The sequence below is a fragment of the Empidonax traillii genome, unplaced genomic scaffold (assembly GCF_003031625.1).
Source record: "Empidonax traillii isolate 1590-97213 ecotype Southwest subspecies unplaced genomic scaffold, ASM303162v1 scaffold331:size1191723, whole genome shotgun sequence".
Classification (NCBI taxonomy): Eukaryota; Metazoa; Chordata; class Aves; order Passeriformes; family Tyrannidae; genus Empidonax; species Empidonax traillii.
Window position 1 is genome coordinate 434,827 of NW_020955524.1, and position 19,750 is coordinate 454,576.

General features: G+C 42.5%; 1 protein-coding gene across 1 annotated transcript in view; it reads right to left on the bottom strand.

Annotated features, from left to right (window-relative positions):
- Positions 1–1,325: 1,325 nt before the first annotated feature.
- The window catches only part of GATB (glutamyl-tRNA amidotransferase subunit B), a 48,791-nt gene continuing 30,366 nt past the window's right edge, over positions 1,326–19,750 (bottom strand). The window contains exons 7-13 of the mRNA XM_027891796.1: positions 19,332–19,416; positions 18,917–18,961; positions 16,801–16,990; positions 10,152–10,285; positions 9,676–9,754; positions 4,110–4,244; positions 1,326–1,785 (exon numbers count right to left, since the gene is read on the bottom strand). Of these exons, the coding sequence (XP_027747597.1) occupies positions 1,657–1,785; positions 4,110–4,244; positions 9,676–9,754; positions 10,152–10,285; positions 16,801–16,990; positions 18,917–18,961; positions 19,332–19,416 (797 nt within the window). The 3' untranslated portion in view covers positions 1,326–1,656. The remainder of the gene's footprint in view (positions 1,786–4,109; positions 4,245–9,675; positions 9,755–10,151; positions 10,286–16,800; positions 16,991–18,916; positions 18,962–19,331; positions 19,417–19,750) is intronic.

Sequence of the window (19,750 nt, forward strand, 5' to 3'; positions counted from 1 at the left end):
CTAATTAAAGAGTTCACACTTGAACCTCTAGCCAATTTGTACAGCAGCAATGTCCTCCTCCAGACATACATTAGTGCTGTGACTCAGGAGAATGAACTGCCATCAACCTACTTTGAACTAGTGTTGCAAGCACCACATTTGCAAAAGGTGACTGAAGTCCCAGGGCCACACCTGCTGTTCTCCTGTGACAATGTCTGCCCTGCAGGCAGATCCTAAAGAACAATTCTGAAGAAGTAGCTCCGAGGCCTGAGGTAAATGTGATCTTTAAAAAGTACAGTTTAGCAGTCTCCAGGAGGGAGTTCAGAACTTCAAACCCCTGGTACTAAATGGGATTTCTCTCCCTACTACATGCAAATTTGATAGGCTTCCTCTAGTTCCATTTCCTGTTAATGGTGGGATCAGCTGAAGTGGGTTGGGATGGGGAAGTTAATTCTAGGTCCCTGCATTTCAGTGGGTAGTTAAAGCTAGGAACTGAAAAACTGAAGGTATAAAAAAAAAACAAAACAAAACAAAATAAAACCCACCAGCATAACACACCACTTAGGATTAAGTAGTGGAGTAGGCCCTGGACCCCAGCTGAATCCTGCTCAGTTTTGGTAAGCCAACTGCATGTTCCATTCCTTCCCCAAAGCACTGCAGTTCCAGGTGATGGCAGAAAATTACGTGCAGAGAAGCAGCAGCCCTGGACACTGGGCCTTTGTAACACAGGGTTCAAGTTCTTGCCTGCAGAGTTAAAAACCAAACTGGAGCAAGTGGTCCTTTTACTGAGCTACTGCATCAGAAGGCACCACTTTCTCAGGCAGATGGTGTGATTCTTGGGGCTGTCCTGTGCAGGGCCAGGAGCTGGATTCTCACGATCCTTGTGATTCTTCTTGTTCCTCTCTAAGCCGTGCAGGGCTGGCAGAAGCACATCTGCTGATGCCATACTGGGATGCGACCCTCAGAAGGGCTCAGGCACATCCCTCAGGCACTCCTCAGAACTGAGAGCTTCGAGCAGGCAAAGCAGATGTTTGGGTACATAGCTGGGAGGAGGAGAGCAAACAATCTGACACAGGGGGATGCAGGCACTTCTATCCGTGGCACTAGCCTCAGGCACACACTAACGCAGCTAATGATTTCATCCTTTCCCCATCCCTCAGAAACCAGGAAGAATGATAGCAGGGAAATTTTTTTCCCTTCTGTTAGGCATCGAGGCAGACGTGGTCTTCTAGGCATTTTAATCATTGTTACAAGTGTGCTCACAGAAATTCACAGTGAGTTACCAATGTGCATTATTATCAGAGATCTGTGCACTTCCCTTCTCACAAACAGGCAGCCAGAAAAGCTGAGTTTGCACCCGCTTTATTAGAAAACTGACCCATACAGCTTCAGCTTTCTGCATACTCACAAACACTCCTGGGAGCTTGTTTCCCAGGGCTCTGTGGAAATCACATTTCCAAATGCCACATCAAAGTGAGAGATGCAAATGGCTGTATCATCTCCTGCTTTTCTTTGGCCCATCTGCCTTTGGCTGATGCATCCAAGGAAGGCTGGGACTTCCAGCTGCTTGAAGTATAACCAACAAGCCCGATGCTACACGAGGAGACACCAAAGTGCATTTGCAGACACAACGAAGCACATGTTTCTGTAGTCACTTGTGTGGTTTTTCTCTTGTGGCTACTCTGATAGCTTCTTCTCTAGTAATTGCTTCACCAGAACAGGACTCGACCGTCCTTGTGTTTCTCTTTGTACCAGGCCAATTAACTTATTTAGAACTTTTAAATTTCCTGCCTTTATCGCCATAACCTTGAAGAAAAAAAAAAAAGCAAGAGACACCAGTGTTACAGGAATGCTGAACATCTTCACTCATTCCCAGAAAGGGTATGAATATTTTTGTCCTTTGGACCATTGTGACAGAACACTGTATTTTGGGCTAAGGTGTTATTTATAAAAACAGCCTTCAGCTTTGCAATAAGCTCCTGTTCTGCTCCCATGAGAGAACAGCAAGTCCCTACAGCAGCAGGGCGTTACAAGTAATAGAAACTGCTACTCTTATACAAAGAGTCAGAAAACACTTCTGGATTTTAACAATGCCTGCAACTTGAACAGCAACTTCCTGGAAAAGAGCCAGAGAAGAAAGATGGACTTTTCTTCCTAATAGGATCTACCTTCTTGCTGGATATAATGTTCTAACAAGTAATTTGCATCAAATCACAGCCTATCTGATAATATTTGTGAGGTCCTTAAAGAACAGATGTAGGTGTTATTGTAAGGTGTTGCTTCCTTTAAGCCCAGAATACTTTGCAATGTGACAATTAATTAACTGGTCAGAAATACAATCGCCTATCAGACAACAAGTGACTGATGCACAATCACCTGCAAAATTGCAAGGGCCATATTTAAAAGCTAAAAGGATCAGAAACATCACTTCTGGGCATTCCTAAAGGAGATCCTACTGCTAAAAGACAAGCATCTGGCCTTCATACTGCTTGTGTGGCAGGGAAAGCATTCTCTCTACATTGCTGGAGTTATTGGGTAGAACACAATAGCTGCAACTAAACAGGATGTCATATTTGCAGATATTAAGGGAAGGGCTGTGAACATAGGAACCACCAGCTGTGCCAATACCAAACTCAAATGCAGATATTGCTACTCATTACAGAATCTGAATTATTGTCAGTCTAAAATCTTCTTTGTAATGTCACACTATGGAAAGGACTCATTACTCTGGATCTGCTGGTAATTACCTATGTGGGGCAGAGCGCAGTACAATCCAGATACTGCACTGTCATAAAGTGCTCAGTGTTGGCTTGAGCAGCTGTTTTTAAATTAGTTCGTTCTGAAAAAAGTTACTCTCGAAACACATTGAAACGGGAGTGTGGTTATGGATCTGCGGCTCCTGCACTTCCCAGTTGGTTCTAATGTCCTTTCTGTCCGTGCCTGTGCTTTCGTACCAGCCTGAAAATACAGCAGCACTTTTATCAGGCTCTGCAAGTGAGTCAGTCTGATGGAGGTCACGCCGACCTACTGCAAGCTCATTTTCTTTATCAAAAGCTCTTGCAGAGCTGTTAGCATCCCCCAATGAAATCTGGAGTGGGTGGTATTGTTCTCAAAAGATGTTAATGTTTTTTTCCAAATGGCAAATGTAGCTAGACATTGTTTATATTAGAAGTAAGCTATTCACTTCTGCTTTTACATTTTTTGCTCCAGAGAACATATAAGCACTTGTTTTCATTTTGCTTTTTATAAAGCTGATTATATAGACTCTGTCAAGATCCATTCCAACTCCTCCCCTTCATGAGCAACAAGGGGTTTTTTCCCTTTTTTTCAGCTCAGACCTTGTTAGACCGATGAGCCACACTGGCTGCTGTGTGTCTTTCCAAGGAGATGGGGAAGAGCCAACCTCCCCCTCCCCCCCATCTTTCCTACTGCGGCATTTGTGTTGCTGCCATAGCCCAGCAGAACAGTGGAGTGGGCAGCAGCTCTGGAGCCACCGCTGCTGCTGCTGCTGCTGCCACGGGGTCTGGCTCCTCCCTACCCCACAGCCACTGTCAGGCAGGACAGCCAGCAAGACTTGTCTCTTTGGCAGTGCATGGGGACAGGGACATGGCAAAGAGTCAGATGCAAAGCAAAATGTTTGTCTTGCCAGTTCTGATGCATTCTCTAATTCCGTAACTAATATATGCCTTGCTGGCAGGTAACTTCAGTCTCCAGCATCAGAACAGTTTAACAGTGTTGCCCCAATATCACAACAGATGACACAAAAATCAGAGTTATGTGGCCAGGTGGCAGGGTGAGGTTAATGGCAGTACAGCCAGAGAGGGAGAGGGCCCTGTAGTTTTGCTTTCCTACATTAAAGTTTTATGGTCTTTCAGAATGACTTAGCACATTAACCAGACTGGTAATTTCTTCTGCTGATCATTTTGTGCAAGCTTCAATTTCAAAAAATCCACTTAGTAAAATAAGAAAGGAGAAGAAAAAGCCTGATAATATCTTGGCAGCGGCTTTACTGCTCTGGCTCTAGAGCTCAAATGCCATCTAAAGGGAAAAAACAGAGAGGCCATTTTAACCTCCCTTTCAGTGCCACAGACTGCCACAGTGCAGAAGGTTCCCAGCACCATCATAATCACCTCATTTTCTTGTCTATCAATCACTGCCTGGCAGATCTGTTCGAGCTCTTTTTCATCCTGTAACAGCTGAAGTTTCTGTTCTTTAACAATTTCAAGAGGAGTCTTCCCTTCTCCCTTCCACAATTCCGCAAGCACCTGAAAATCACAATAAAGCAGCAAAGGTCAGTGCCTTGACTTACCAACGCTGTTTACACGCAGCATTTCACTTACTGATCCAAGAAGGCAGAGTTTACTTAAAGCAAGAGCAGATTGTCTAAACGTGAGCAAACCCAATATTTAATCCTGTGTGTCTCTGAAAGAGCCCTTGTACTCTCCCCCTCCTTTTCTGCATCCTGTAATAAGACAGAGAATCATCACTTACTGCACGAGTACAGGTTAATGGTTCACACCTGGTGCTCTGCAGCCTCCCACCGTCCCGGGACCTGCCTGCTCCTGACAGTGCCAGTACGTCTCTGAAGATGTTTGCTGAGCACAGCCCCGTGTGCCTCGCTGCACGGAGAGGGGCCACCCCAGCAGAGACCAGCACGGACTGCAAGGCTGCTCCTCCAGCAGCACTCGTGCTCATCTTGCATTACTCACATGAACTGCCTGAGAGCAGTCAGGAAATGCATCTCCATGAGCAATGGCTCTACCCAGGAATGACGATTAGCTGACTATTGTACCAAGTCCAATCCCAGGTAACTCATCCCATTACCAGCCCTCACCAGCAAGCTGTAATGAGGATACATATGACAAAGCAGAAGAAAAATGGTGCCTAGCAGAATGAATGCAGCAGTTCCAGCCCACCTATGCATCATCTCCAGGTACTGGACTGCTGGGCAAACCCAGGCCTGTGGAATAATCACTTGTTAATGCTAGTATGTTTTCCTACACTGCAGCAGGGCTATTGCCCGGGAATACACTTGAGAGGAGAGAACATTTATAAAAAACCAATTTCCTTGGGCAGGCATTTTCTGTATTCCCTTTGCTCTTATTTCAGGGCTGTGGGAGGAGAGTAAGAAAACCTTTATTAAAACAGCTCCTTGAGCTCCATCCCGAGCTGAAGTGCCATTACTGTGTCCCAATATGGAAATGGATGCCATGTCAAAATTTCAGCACTAAATATTCGCTGTAGGATGAGGGAGAGGCTGGGATGGGGAGACGAGGAGGAGCATCAAATTGAATGTTAAATAATTTGCAGGGCAGAGAGAGAACTGGGGAGAAAAGAAGCATGTGGGTTGGTATCTTAACTATCCCGGCAATTTTCTTCAGCTTGACAAATTTTCTGGTACAAAAGACTTTCAGTTAAAGAATTCTGTAGCCACAGCAAGTATTTAAGAACCATGCATTGATACAATTCCTGCAAGAGGAGATTCCTTTGTCAGCGGTACCCCAAAGCTTTTTACAGGAGCTTATCACACTTTTGGAGACCTTGTGAGAGGGTAATGGTATGCTGCTCTATTGTGGCAGCTCCATCTTAATTTCTCCCTGTAAGAGGGTTAAAGGCAGATCACAATACTGAAGTTACTGATAAGCAGCCAGAGTTACAATTGCTGTAAGTAAAGCTTTCAGATGTTTAAACTGAATAAATCAGTGCTGTATATGATGTCTTCTACAAAATCTTCCTTGTAGTGCGGTACTTAGAAGTCATCATGCCTGGAATACTCCTAGAAAGAAATACACTACACCCAACAGAGATTCAGCCTGTCTGCAGCCTCTTGCTTGCTTTTTTTTGGTAGCTCTTCACTGCTACCCCAGGCAGCCCTTCTGCTTCTTCCCTGAGGGAGCAGGCAGGAACCTTTCTGTCCTCCAGGCCTCCCAATGCACCTGTACTGTACATCACCCTCAGAGTGAGCCCTGTCCTCACTGCACAGCACAGCCCATAGCAAACACCCTGGAGAGTCTAAGTGCTGCACAAATCGGGGCAGACACTGAATACGCCCTTTCAATCTCCTGGAAAAAGGCAGATGGGATTTTTAGGATGCCATGGGCTGCAGGAGGAGGAAATCTGCAACAAACAAAATCTAAGCAGCCGACCATGGCAGAGTTATCCAGAAGGAACTCATATATCAAGCTGACTTGGAGCAAGGGCAGGGCAGCTCAACAGTCAGAGATCCAGCTCTGATTCCCTGTTATGCCTATGCCAATATTTCCTGGCACTGAGAAAAGCTTGCCCATTAGAGACCTTGAAGGCACCAGATTTTCCCTGTGTGACAGCTACATCACGTACTTCATTTGGTAACAAGCATCTCCACTTAGCTAGTAGAGCAACAATGTTATCAAGGCCCTTGCTTGTTTACAGGTACGTAAGAAAGTGGAAAGAGATGTGGCCAAGACCTGTCAAAGATGCACTTTTTAAAAATGTGTCTCTCCACTTGGCAAGGAGCACGAATCTAAAGAAAGCAGTTTAAAAAAATGATTTCAACTCATTTACACAAACTGCCTGCACCAGCACAGAAGGATCAAATTATGAAGTCTCCAGAGCCAAAATGTGAATTTCAGGTCTCATTTCCATTACTGAAATCTCAACAGTTTCCACTATTGATTCTTGCCTGAGCATGATTAGATTTTAATAATGTTCTGCAGTCTCTACCTATGCAGGCACAGCAGCATTGGTCAAGATGAATTAATCAGGACTTACACGTCTGGCTGCCATGGGCATCATATCAAACATTTTGCAACTGGTGAACGTGCCAGCTGACTGCTGTGCCTAGGAACGCTCCAACTGGAAACCCTATCTGCAGTGATTTGCTGCCAAGGGTGGGAGGAAGCAGCAGGCAGCACCATTCAAGTCAGTCCTGTGGGCACCTCTCGTTTCCAGTGACGGAAGCCTTGATGTCTGGCAGTTGTCCCTCAGCCTCTCTCAGAAGCGAAGGGCAGGCTGGGTCCAGTCCTCCAGATGGTAGAGCCGTAATTGTCAAAGCAGATGGTTCAGTTTAGGTTTGTGTACTATACTCGTTTCCCTGCCACCTACTTTAAAGCAGGACTGCCCAGTGGGTCTTTTGAAGTTATTCCTATGTGGGTGACCTACGCAACTGCAGAAGCCAGCAAAACTTGGGTTCTGCTCTGCCCCTTGGCCTACTGGGGCGTTGATCCCCAGTGAACTCATGACAAGGGTGTCCACACGGAGTTGTTCCAGCATGGCTCTAGGCAGCACGGGCAAGCTTCTGCTTCCCTGGCCCAGGAACCACCCTCCTTCCACAATACCATAACTCAAAGGCAGGTCTGTCATGCCAGAGAAACACTTGCTGCCATCCAGGCAAATAAGGAGCGAGGTCCCATCCCAGGCACACTCCCCCATTGGACTGGTTTCAGCCCCGGGTGAGCAGTAATCCCACTGTGGGCTTCAAAACAGTGCCCCTGGGGTGGGCCACAGCCGCCCCGATCCAGGACACGCTGCCCCCACATACCTGCACACCTGGAAGCTGCTCCTGCCTTCGCACAGGCACACCAGCCTGGAACTGCTTCAGAGACCTCTGGAGTAGGACACTGTATTTGATGGCAAGTTGGGCGCGAGCTGTGTAATTACCTACATGGTAATTATGTGAGCACACAGTGCCCTTTGCTTGGCACATGCATCCCACCATACAGTGCTCCATGTCTACAGTCAGTGCTCACAGCTTTTATCTGCCTGTGTTTAACTGCCCTTACACAGCAGAGACCAAACACAAAACCTTTTAAAAAATTTAAGCCTTCAACAGCTTCCTGCAGCGAGCACGTATGCGTACACGTCTGTGTGCTCACCCCATCCAACCCTGCCATCCCCTCCTGTTGGATCTGTGTCTGCCACTGCACATCATGCTCCCCCTCCCCAAGTGCTGCAATTCATCTGCTGGTGTGTATATATAGCCTTTTCTGCCCTTGGGCCAACCAGCATCTCTGCCTACTGCTGAGAATTGTTATAAACATTTGTTACTCTTCTGACATCCAGGCAACCAAAATACTTTTCTAAATGTGGCAAGGTTTCTGCAGTCTGATAGCATCATCACTGGGTGATGGCAAACAGTGCTGTGATTTCTCTGTGTCCAATTTCAGAGCACCGAGGACAACACGCACATTACAAGGAGTTGGTAATTAAACAAGAAACGCATCTCTGAAATTCTTGACATTTCATAACCTGTCAGAAGTGCTGGCACACAAATACATCACAAGGCAGAAAACTTCCACAGAAGAGCATTAGTACCCTGTCCCTACCTCCACAAGGAAGAGACTTAAGACTGGAGTTCTGAAGCTTCCCTTTCAAATGCAGACACCAAACTGATGGGTGTGCCACAACCCCTCAGGCACAGAACTGCTCTGCATTCCAATGCTTTTCCTATTAATACTTTATCTCCTTTTTGAAGCTTTTACTTTTCCAATACAAAATTTCTAAACACACATGCCTGAAGCCAAGCACTTAAATCCCTATTTATGACGCCTGTCTTATGCAGCTGGCTATCCACAAAAGAAAGAGACCAACAAGGACACCAACTTGATTAAGAACCACAAGAATCTCCAAAAAAAGAAAACAAACCAGGAAGTTTAGAAGTCTCCAAGTAGGGTAAAGAGCCATGTTTGCAACCGTTACACTTGGTTTATAATAATGCAAAAAACCCTGAACTGACTTCAGTACTATTCCAAAGTTGTACTTGGATTTAATGGATATGTGTTAGATAGATGGAAACCTGCTCTGTATATTTCAGGGCGTTAAAAGTTTGAAAGCATATATAGGCAAGCTAAATGTCTTCATTAACAGTTTCACTGATAAACACACAAAGAGGTCCCTATTGCACTTATCTAGAGTATAATAATTAGTCTGAAAAGACAATGTATTCCACATAAATGAGCTGGCAATAATTTGAATGATTAATTATTCCTCATCATAAAAAAAATATCCAAAGTTTTACTATAGACACAGGAGTTACCATATCCATCTTAACCAGTTCGCAATTTTAGACATAAATCATCAAGAGCTGATTTTTCAGACTGTCCTAAGCAACATGACATTTAAAAAAAAAACAGCTGTACCATCTTTACTTGTGTGAGAGGTTCATAACAGCATTTGCTCAAAGAAGCAAGGATAAAAGAAAGGCCAGACCTCTCCCACTTCTGACTCGGGTACACCAAAGCAGAACTCTTTTTGTGACTACACTCAGGTGAATTATATCCTTTTCCACCTCCTAATGCTTGGGAACCCTACTGTCCCTTAGTATGCAGTAAGTGATACTCTCAGCTTAGCTGCAAGCCATGGATTTGCTCCCAGTGACCTTTCACTCAGATCTGACTCAAACTGTGAAACTGAGATCTAGTGTCTGCTCTGTTCAGAAGGAGGATTTATTTAATTGACTTCAGTTCACATTGTTTAAGTCTACTATTTGGCTTCTACCCCCTTCTAACACTGAATATGCAGACGTATCTGTAAGATTATAAACACACACAAGGTATTTGCATCTATTATATTATAGATACACAATTTTTCCTTCATCAACACTAAACAATTTCCTTCTAAAGCAACCACTGTACTGGTACACACCGATTATAAAATTGCTAAACAACTGGAGTAAGCAGCCACAGATTCAGAGTACAGTAAAATCAAAAAGGTACTTACTTGCTTTGCTGCTGTAGAAGAAATTTCTTTTTTTTCAAGAAGGTTCAAAAGGTCAGCCAGGAGAGCAGAACTGACCGGGCTAGGGAGAAAGGGAGAAGTTACCTCAGCAAATAAGGTGATGCATGTATCTGTGCTACTGTTGCTTGCCTAAAAATCCTACAAGCTGGTATTTTTCCTCATGTTACTCTATGTTCAAGTTTGGTATTCAAGACAGCCTACCATGCCTTACCATCATCATTTTCTAAAGACTGAAGACTGATTACAACTCTTAACTACATGGCCCTCTTCTCTGAAACATACTTGTTTGACACCATTGAGCACGACAGTGCCAAGCCTTGCACAGTATTGTCTGGTGTAACAGACTTCACAGGGAACAACTAAAGTAGCAGTGGGCAAAGGAGGGACATGGTATTATTCACGGCACTTCAGAAAAGGATCCCTTTTGTTTCACCAGTGTGTGAATCTCAAAGACTGACCTTTCCTTTACCGTAAGGGAATGTTGTTTCAAGTAACTGAGCAGGTCATTTAGCACCCAGCCGATCACTCTCTTTGGCTTCATTCGGGTCTGTTTCACCACGTTTTCATAGAATTCTGCTAATCCATCTTCATTCTGTTTAAGAAAAGTTGAATGCATTAGAGATACCAGAGTGCAAACACAATTACAGAATCAGAGAATCACAGAATCATTAGGGTTGGAAGGGATCTCTGGAGATCATCCGGTCCAACCCCCCTGCCAAGGCAGGGTCGCCAAGAGCAGGGGACACAGGTTACAATTAATTACACAATTACACTCGGTGTATAAATGCTCAATCCTAAAGTAAACTTCGGTTGTGAATTCATTGCAAAGGCACAAGACTTTGGAGTAATTTTATTAACATAAGAGCAAACGACACACAGAACTTATCTGCCAGCCTGTCTGCTCCAGTGGAACTTCCAACAAATGAGCGATCACTTTTCTCTTAACACCTCCCTAAAATTAGCATTAGGGGAGAACCTTTTTCATCTTCTCCTGAGGTTTAAGTATGTATAATGCTAGCAAATACAATGCTGCCATCTCCCACGGTGTCAGGCTGCCTTTTACCAAGAACAGATTTTTCCTGAAACTGCCTACATATACTTAACTCTTGCTCTTGCAATCGCTTCTATTTATTTTGGATGGAAGGAATAAGTGTAGCTTGCATTTACCCTTCAGTGATATGGAAAGGTCATACTGTAAGAAGCAGGGCTTTACTCTACCTTTTTTTTTTTTTTCCAGAGAAGCCATGTAAGCTTTTCCACAGCACCCCTAAATGCTCAGAAGATATGACAGTAGGGGATTCAATTTATAGCCTAAGTGAAATCCGAGATTGTTTTTAGAAGAACAGATACTGCACAGTCTGTTGAATGCTGTGGTGTTTGTCATCAAGGTACTGATGGATCTTTAACTGCAGCACAGAATTCATTAGGTTTACTGAAGGCTGAAGAAGTATGAAGTGGCAGCTCCTACCTTTTCAAGGAGAAATCCAAATCCAGCATGCCACTGGACTTCTGTAGTGTGTGGCAGAAACACACGGGAGGACAAGCCAGCTCTCAGAAGCTGAGAGGTAACAGTTTAGAGAGACAGCCAAGGAGCTATTCTAAGTATACAGTCATCACAGCAAAAACATTTCCCAAGCACATACTGACTGCAGCCAGATCTCTGAATAGTTACGAGCAAAAGGAGTGCAGGGTACACACTAAACCAAAGCCTGAGTTCTCCATCCACACACATCCCACCAAACAGTCTCATATGCCCTTGTTTTTAAAGGCCATTTATTGCCATAGCAATACAGAATTTTAGACTTTCCTTCTCCAAACTTTCACAACACAAACTTCCAACAGCTCTGGATACCCCAGTTTTCATTGGTAATGATGTATGGCTTTTGAGAAGACTGCAAACTACTGTGCTCTGTTCTGTGAAACAGAACAAAATGTACTTGGATTAATGTCTGATGTGCTGTAAAACTGGTGTGACAAAAATGAGACCCAGCGCCTTTACCTTGAGACCATGATGAAAGAAACCAAGTTCTCAGCTTAGGAAACCACCAACGTCTTTTGTGAACCAAGGTAAACCTATATCTATATAAGACATATAAATGTAATTCTCTTCTCCAACGCTTTTACTAATTTAACTAGCAGTTACTCTGTAATCAAATTATGCAAAAACAAGGCTAAATAGCCTAGAGGAACAAATTTGGCTTTAAAAAAAAAACAGTAAAGGAATGATGTGATTACCAAAGTACAGTAAAGTTGATTAAAAACTGTGAGCACGTTAGGTAGAATTACTAGTATGATGCATTGCCAAGTACTGTACTCTTTCTAATTCACCTGAGGATTCAATAGCACAAACAAACACTGATTATTTAAACAGTGGGTTCCCTTACACAGAAACACCTGCCCAATTTAGATAGGAAAAAGTTAGCACATATAAATGCTGGTTTCCCTACACATGCTGCAGAAGGTTTTACAAACACTCCAGGCAGAGCAGCTCTAGCCACAACGTTATGCACAGGCAAACAATGTCTGTGGCTGCCACATGCCTGAATGCAGCTACAGAGCTCAGACGCAGCCTGTCCAACACTTCCATCATGTACAGGCTAGAGAGCGGATCCCTACAAGTGGGCACGTTCAGATTTCTGGATACCTACAGCCTGGCTGGAGTTACAGCTCTGACCCTGCTGCCAGATCTTTGAAAACTGAGGACAGACATACCCAGCCTTTGCATTTTAATAGATGATTGCCAGGCAGCAAGCGCAGAAAAGCCCAGGAAAACTCAGGGAGGCAGACTTACATATGCTACCAGGTCTAGGAACCCCATACTCACTACTTGCACACACAAAACCAGACACATTTCCCAAAATTCCCTTGCATTTTGTTTTAGGCTTTTTAAAGTGACTGTCATTTTCTGTAGCCAAGGAGTAGGAAAACTCAGCAGTGTTAGACTGAAATGAATAAGGCAGAATGTCAAAACATCAGAATGACTGACAGAAATGAAACATTTTCCTTATTTTCTTGTCATATTAGAAAAAACGTAGGCATAACTTGATTAGCTTCCATTTCTAGATACTGTACTATGTGAACCTAACTTTAATTTGGTTTATGTTTTGGTCAACTTTCTTCATGCCAAATTCACTCCAGCTACCAACACATACACACACCTGTTCCTTGCAGCACATCTGAGCTGAAAACCACAGCAGCACATTCTTAACGTGCTGGAGTACAGGAGTGCTCACTGCCTGTTCTCTCTTAATTCTGAATACTCTATTTTAATCTTCATAGGAAGAAAACCAGAAATCTGGAATAGCAGCACCATGTACGTGATCCAGACCCACTCAGTGCTCCCATTACACACCAAATATGCTGTAACTTACTCATTACAGTCTCACTGGCATGAAATCTGACATACCAGTATTTCAACCAGATGCAAATTTCTTTTTAAACACGGTTTAAAACGATCATTTCATGGCACTGAGATGTCGAAAACCCTAGTGGTGGAGTGATTTCAGACACCTTTTAAACAGCCTGAAATAATATTTTATTTTACCGAATGCCATGGGTACAATCTTTGGGGACATTGGGACTGTAATGCAAAACTTAAGCTTTTAAAGATCAGCAATGTTTCCCAAAGAACTGAAAAAGAAAACTACTTCAATGTTCACAAATAAAATGTCATTTGTTGCTTTGTTATTCCCATTTTCACCATCGCAGTTCCAGCAATAAACAACTGTGAGGCAACAACTGCTGCAAAAATTGTCAGGGGGGAAAAAAAACCCAGAATATGTAGCAGATAAGTAGAGCAGTTAAAGAAAGTTCAAACTTTTTCCTAAAGCTTCTTATAAAATGATTTAAATTCTAAAAATAAGCATAAGTTCACCTGCATGCCAACGTGTATGAGAATGGCATGTCATAAAACGAAATGGTCAAACCCAGCTTCCACAGCAGCCCACTTCTGACTCTTCGAAGGAGTCACCATTGTAATTGTTCCATCAAAGCCATCAGTCCAAACAGAACATTCAGTTCTATCTGAGTGAGCAGAGGAGTGGTAAATGCACAGGAAGACTTGGCATTCATAGGAGAAAGGAAGTGATCATACTGTTTTTGTCTCATGCTGTACTGTGACAACTGATCTATTTTCTGTTTGGACCTCAGCATGCATTTAGAAAACAAAATGTCACATTAATACAATAATGTCTATGCAAATATATCTTATTTTTTTACTCAATAAGAAGCAAGACAAAAATATTATAATACCATAACTGGCAAAGTTGTCAGAGATCCTTCTTGACTCATGTATTTGCCAGCTTACCAGTTTACACAGCAAAGTAGAACTTGCATGCAGAAACTGAGTACCCAAATACTATGGAGTGTACATGGCTGAAAGAATTGTATCCTTATGAATAAGAACAGCTCTGCATGAAGAAAAATCAGAAACATTTATTTTTGCAATTTATATAAAATTGCTGAAAATTCAGCAGTTTACATTTAAGACATTTCAGATATAAAGACTACTGCTTCCATCTTGTAATTAGGCAAAGGAGGAATCTCAGTTTCTCAACGCCACAGTATGTACAGGCAGCTACTGTGTATGAGGACAAAGCTCAGGAAGCAGGCTCAGCAGCTCACCTGCACGCTGGAGGATGGTGCTGTTTGACTTAACTGTCGCATAACGCTTTCTCTAACAAGTTGGTGCAGAACAGACTTTGCATTTTAGAGCCATCCCTCCACAACAGCCATTTATTTAATGAGCACTCCTGGGCGCTCTAACCTGAACGGATGCTCATTAGATTTGTGCATCTGGCCCTATCAGCAATCTCCTGCAACTTCCGATGCAAGCTGAACGTGGCAACGCACACCCCGCTTCCCCGTGAATAAGGTTAACTAGTCTCCCAGTGAACAGGCAAGCAACTTTTATGGAGAATATACAGGCTGACACTCTAATGCACAATAAAAGGAGACCCGCAAAGAAGAATGTGTTCACTTCATGCATTCAAATGGATGCATTATCTTATTACAAGCTGAATCCCAAATTTCAGCTTGGAGCTCATTAATTGTCTTAGGCGTTGCAAAAGGGAAGAAAAGGTAAAAGGGAAAAAGCCAAGGCAATAATGGATTTCAGAGAACAGCTGAAAGAGAGGGCAGGATGAGGCAAATATATAGGGCTAGTTGAGAGAGATGACAGAAGCCACACAGCAGAAGCCATCCATACTAGCAAACCTAACCACACAAAACGTGGGTTGATGCCAAGCGGAAGCAGTGGGTGTACTGGGTCCAGTTGGGATGGAGTTTATTTTCTAAAAAGGGTGCTGCGTTTTGGATTTGTGACTAACGCAGTGCTGACAACACACCGGTGTTTTGGCTACTGCTGAGCAGTACTTTCTTTTTCCACTCTGTCCCCCACAGTGAGTAGATCAAGGATGGGCACAAAGTTAGGCAGGGACACAATCTAGCCAGCTAACCCAAAATTACCAAGGTTATATTCCATGCCATGTAATGCTCTGCTCAACAAGGAAAACTGAGGGAAGGGGATATCGGGGAAGTAATTAGTGTTATTGGCTGCAGACTGGCTGGGCATCAGTCCATTTGTGGGGCGTGGTGATTGCATTTGCATCACTTTGGGGTTTTTCCCTTACCTGTTCCCTCACTTAAGTGTCTTTATCTCAAATCATGAGCCTTCTCACTTTTGCTTTTTCTACTCTTCCTTGTCCCACTGGCAGGGAAAATGAGAAAGCAGTTGTGGTGCTTAGCAGCTGGCACAGGTCAACTCACCACAGAGGGGAAGAAGAAGAAATCAGAAAAAAAGGATGCAGGACCCATCCATCTATCCTTTCTACCCCTATTTCTATTTTAATATGTGAGAAATATGTTGACATGAAAAAATGCATGCATGAACAGGAATACTGGCTGCAGAGTCACATTTTACAGCTTATAAAATGAAACAGAAAGGTAAGAACTACCAATGCCTCTCGATACTATCACTGCAGTCTCATGACTTTGATAAGACTTATGACTCACCTGCCCACCAAACAGTGAAACATCTGCAACTCACTAAAATGGCACAGCACCATAAAAGCAGTTTTCTTAACAGCTTTCTTCAGAATGAAGAACCATTTTCTTTCTGTAGAATCAGCTTCTGTACAAGTGTGTTAAATTACAGACACACAAAAGAAGGGATATGAGAAGTTATGTGTACTGTTCTCCCTCCATTTATAGTCAAAGGAAAGGAAACTCCTCCAGAGGACAATTTAAAGTACTTACAGTTCTGCTCTGAATCTCACTCTGAAAAAGTCTTTTTCCTTCTCTCTCCACTAATCACAGAGGTAACCAAAGCAGGACACTCTCCTAGTTTAGCTGGCTATGTGAAGTGTCTGATCTTTGGTGGGTATACTAACCCCCTCCCCAGAGTTATCATGGGCAAAGAGAGATGACACAGTTTGCATTTAAGAAGCTCAAAGTCCTTTAGAATAATTTTGGAGATTATGAGATTTTGCTCTCACTTCTGTCTTTATAACCATATTCGCCACATGCTTTTCCCTCCCATCCCCTCTTCTGAACCTAACCCTGGTATAAACTGCGCTGTGAGGTCAAAGTTGATGTTGTGCAACCATCCACTGTATTTCCCAAAGAATAAATCTGGGGGGCTTTTCCTAAAATAATCTCAGAAGTAGATCAGCAGGCCTGTCAAGCTGAAAGATTTAGACTCTGGATTTTGATTCATATTCGTTACATACGGTCAATGTGCCCAGCCTTGTACCAGGCCCAAAGACGAGGAGAAGGCACTTGCAGACAAGGGTCTGTAATCAGAAGTTGTACATTTGTTGCAGTCAGTCATGGGTGCATCCATGTGTAGATAGTCAAGATCAATATTAAATAATCATTATTTGACTGCACTTTGTGTGAAAAACACTTCTAGGCTCATGGGGTCTGCTTTAATTTCTCCACCATTTTATGTATATGGCTCCTTGGTACAAAGAATGCCTTGGACATACTTCCAAATAAACACATCCACGAGGACTGACAGCTGGTTAGTATGACATCTGTAAATCCTTTCAAGAACCGTGCAACTCTGAAGTTTCTAAGCTTCTTTTAGCACTTGATCAATAGACCTACCAATAAGGCAAAGCTGTGTTCAGGAAGAATCCCATACTGTTCAACAAGCTTTTCTCTCTTCACACTGGGAAGGTCAGGAAGTCTTTCATGAATCCAATCAATATTTATCACTTGCTGGTGGTTCATATTAGCTGGCAAAGTTTTTGCATCGTACAGAATCAACGGAGGAAGGTTTGGCTCTGGCATGAACCTAGTAAAAATGAAGAAAAACTAGTTTATAATTATTTTCACTCAGAAGCTAAACAACAAAGAATAAAATTTATACCACAAGTTTATACTTTACTGGAAGTTGTATCACTCTTTCAACTAAACAAAATATTAAAAATTCATGACTTGGTATATCGCTGGTAACTAAAAAGGGACCAGGCCCTGAACTGCTGCAAAGCATCTGTTTTCTTTTTTTTTTTTTTTTTTTAAGTATTTGCCATCAATTGTCAAAGAGTTCATAACAGAAAATAAGTAATTAAAACTCTTCTGCTCCCAAAATAATAATAAAAACTGCCAATAACACCATTAATAATAGATAAAGAAATAAGACACTCCTTTTGGCATCCAGTATTAATCGTGGACCTGGACAAAAATGGGAGTGGACTTGCAGGGAAGAACTCAAGACTGACAGCCAACTGCCAGGAGCGATCTGGGCAGGTTGTAACCTTTTCCAGACAAACTTCAAAACTCTTGATGAAACGTCATGCTGTGCTAAAAGCAAAGTCACTGTGCTCAGCAGAGTGCCATCACAGAACAAAAGGCTCCCTTAAAGAGAAGGCCAATTCAAACTACTCAGATAACTGCGATTGAAGCGGAAACTTCACACTTACATGATCAAATGAGAGGTTCAAAACCACCAGGATAAAGGGCATTGGGCACCCTCTACATTTACTATAATATTTTCTATTTTAAATCTGCCTAAACATAGACTTTAATGTGTTATGTGCAATAGTTAGTTACACAAAAACCCCTGAAAAACACAGTTTACAGTTTAATACTGATCATAATCTTAGTACTAGCAATAAGCTTTATGGTCTTTATTTGAAATATCTTGGGCTCATCAGTTTTGCCTAGGTTTTAATGAATTTTCTTTCGGATTTATTCCAGTTAGTCTTTTCAAATAAGCCTCATGCCAGCCCCTACCATAACAAGGAATTAAAAAAATGATCACTGCCGCATTTCTACAAAAATACCATTTAAAAAGCAGATTTAAAATCAAAGTTTGTGGGATGTCTTCAAAATCAACAGGAAGATTAGTAGTAGAATATACACAGATCTAACAGGAACACAGAGATGCCAAAGCTAAGAGGCTCTGCAAGTTCTCCTGCAGAACTACAATTCCCCGTGCGGGAAGCGAACCCTGGGAGTAACAGGAAGGCCATCTCTGTGATGCAAAGCTAGGGAATTACTAGGAGGATGAACAACATGATGACCCTAAGCAGGTGTGCTGCTGTTGTGGCCTCAGCACTTGCTCCCAGCAGCCCTGCCTTGCAACAGGACTCATGCCTTGCCCCCTCACCCTACAGCTAAATCCTTCTTGGGTGACTGTTTATGGCTTGATGGCTGCCATCTCACACTGGTGGAAGGCAAATGTACTTCGCAAGGTAACATCTTCATTAGATCTACAAAGATCTTCAAGGTAGAAACCTGCTTATGAATGCTGGCACCTTTTAATAGCAGTTAGGATTTTCAAGCAGTGATTGTGACCTACAATCACAGAATCTAAGTATGGAGAGACAGGGCCTGCTATCTAAAAACCATTTCCCTCAGTATTTACTTAAAGGGGGAGCAATGCTGAATATTCTTATGTTTTATGTCAGGCATTCTTAAGAATATACTTGTACTGTCCACAAAGTAAACCTTCAACTTACCTACTTCGAGCTCAAGTACTCCAACTTAGTTTTTGGGAAAGGTCTAGGGGTTCTAGCACAGATGAAACACAGTTCTAGATCGGGACTGCTCAGACTAGCACTGATTTTGATAGGTCTCTGCCCCTTCCAGTGGAATGTAAACTTCCAATACATGCTTACTATACTGACTAACTTTACATATCCTGATTTAATGACTACACTTAAGAAATTTAATAAATTCTCAGTTTGTGAAATGTTAAGTTTATTTAAAAAAATACCGATAATCCTGTTTTCCTTCTTTGTCTCTCATTGGTACTGTGCACCTAAAAGAAAAAGAAAACAAGTGCGGTAAGAGGTACCACGGAATTAGTTTTACAGCAAAAACACAAAACAAAAACTCTGCCTCACAAAGTTCAGGAGAGCCTCTTAAAACCACTTCAAAGAATGTGCGCAAGTCATTGAAGAGGGCAGTCACTGTCACACAGACACTGCTTTAATGCAGCACACAATCTGTTGTGAAAAAGCCTCAGCTTTAAATTACTACCTGTGAGGAGACTATGCTTGTGAACATTAGCTTTAGAGGACAAAAGCTGAGCAATATACTGTATTACGTCTCCTGGTCACATCACTAAGTATCTGGGGCGTTCTAAAGTGGCTATTCCCATGTTCCTCCAAAAAAAACCCACAACTCACCCAAGCTTGGAATCAAAGGCTCTTGTTTCATTCAGAATTGTTCCCCCATTTTCAAGTTCTTCAATTTGCCTCTGTATTTCATAGTCTGACAGTAACAGAAGAAAAAAAAGAGTAAGCTCGTTAGACTACACTAATAGGTTTTGTGCACTCCACTAATTCATTTTTCACTGCTATGCAACAATGAAATAGTTTGTTGTTTTAACCTCAATCAAATCAACAGCAGTAGTTATAGGCAGAATTATCAGTCACTGTCTCTCTCTCCAGCACTGTTTCTTTCTTTGTGTGTTTTCCTCATCTTCTTTCATTTCCTTTAAATGGAAACCATTTTCTCCCAGGCTTTGCAGCCAAACCATACATTCCTAGTGGCCTTGCAGTCACTCAGTTCAGTTTTCTTCTGGAGATGTAACGATCAGCTTTTC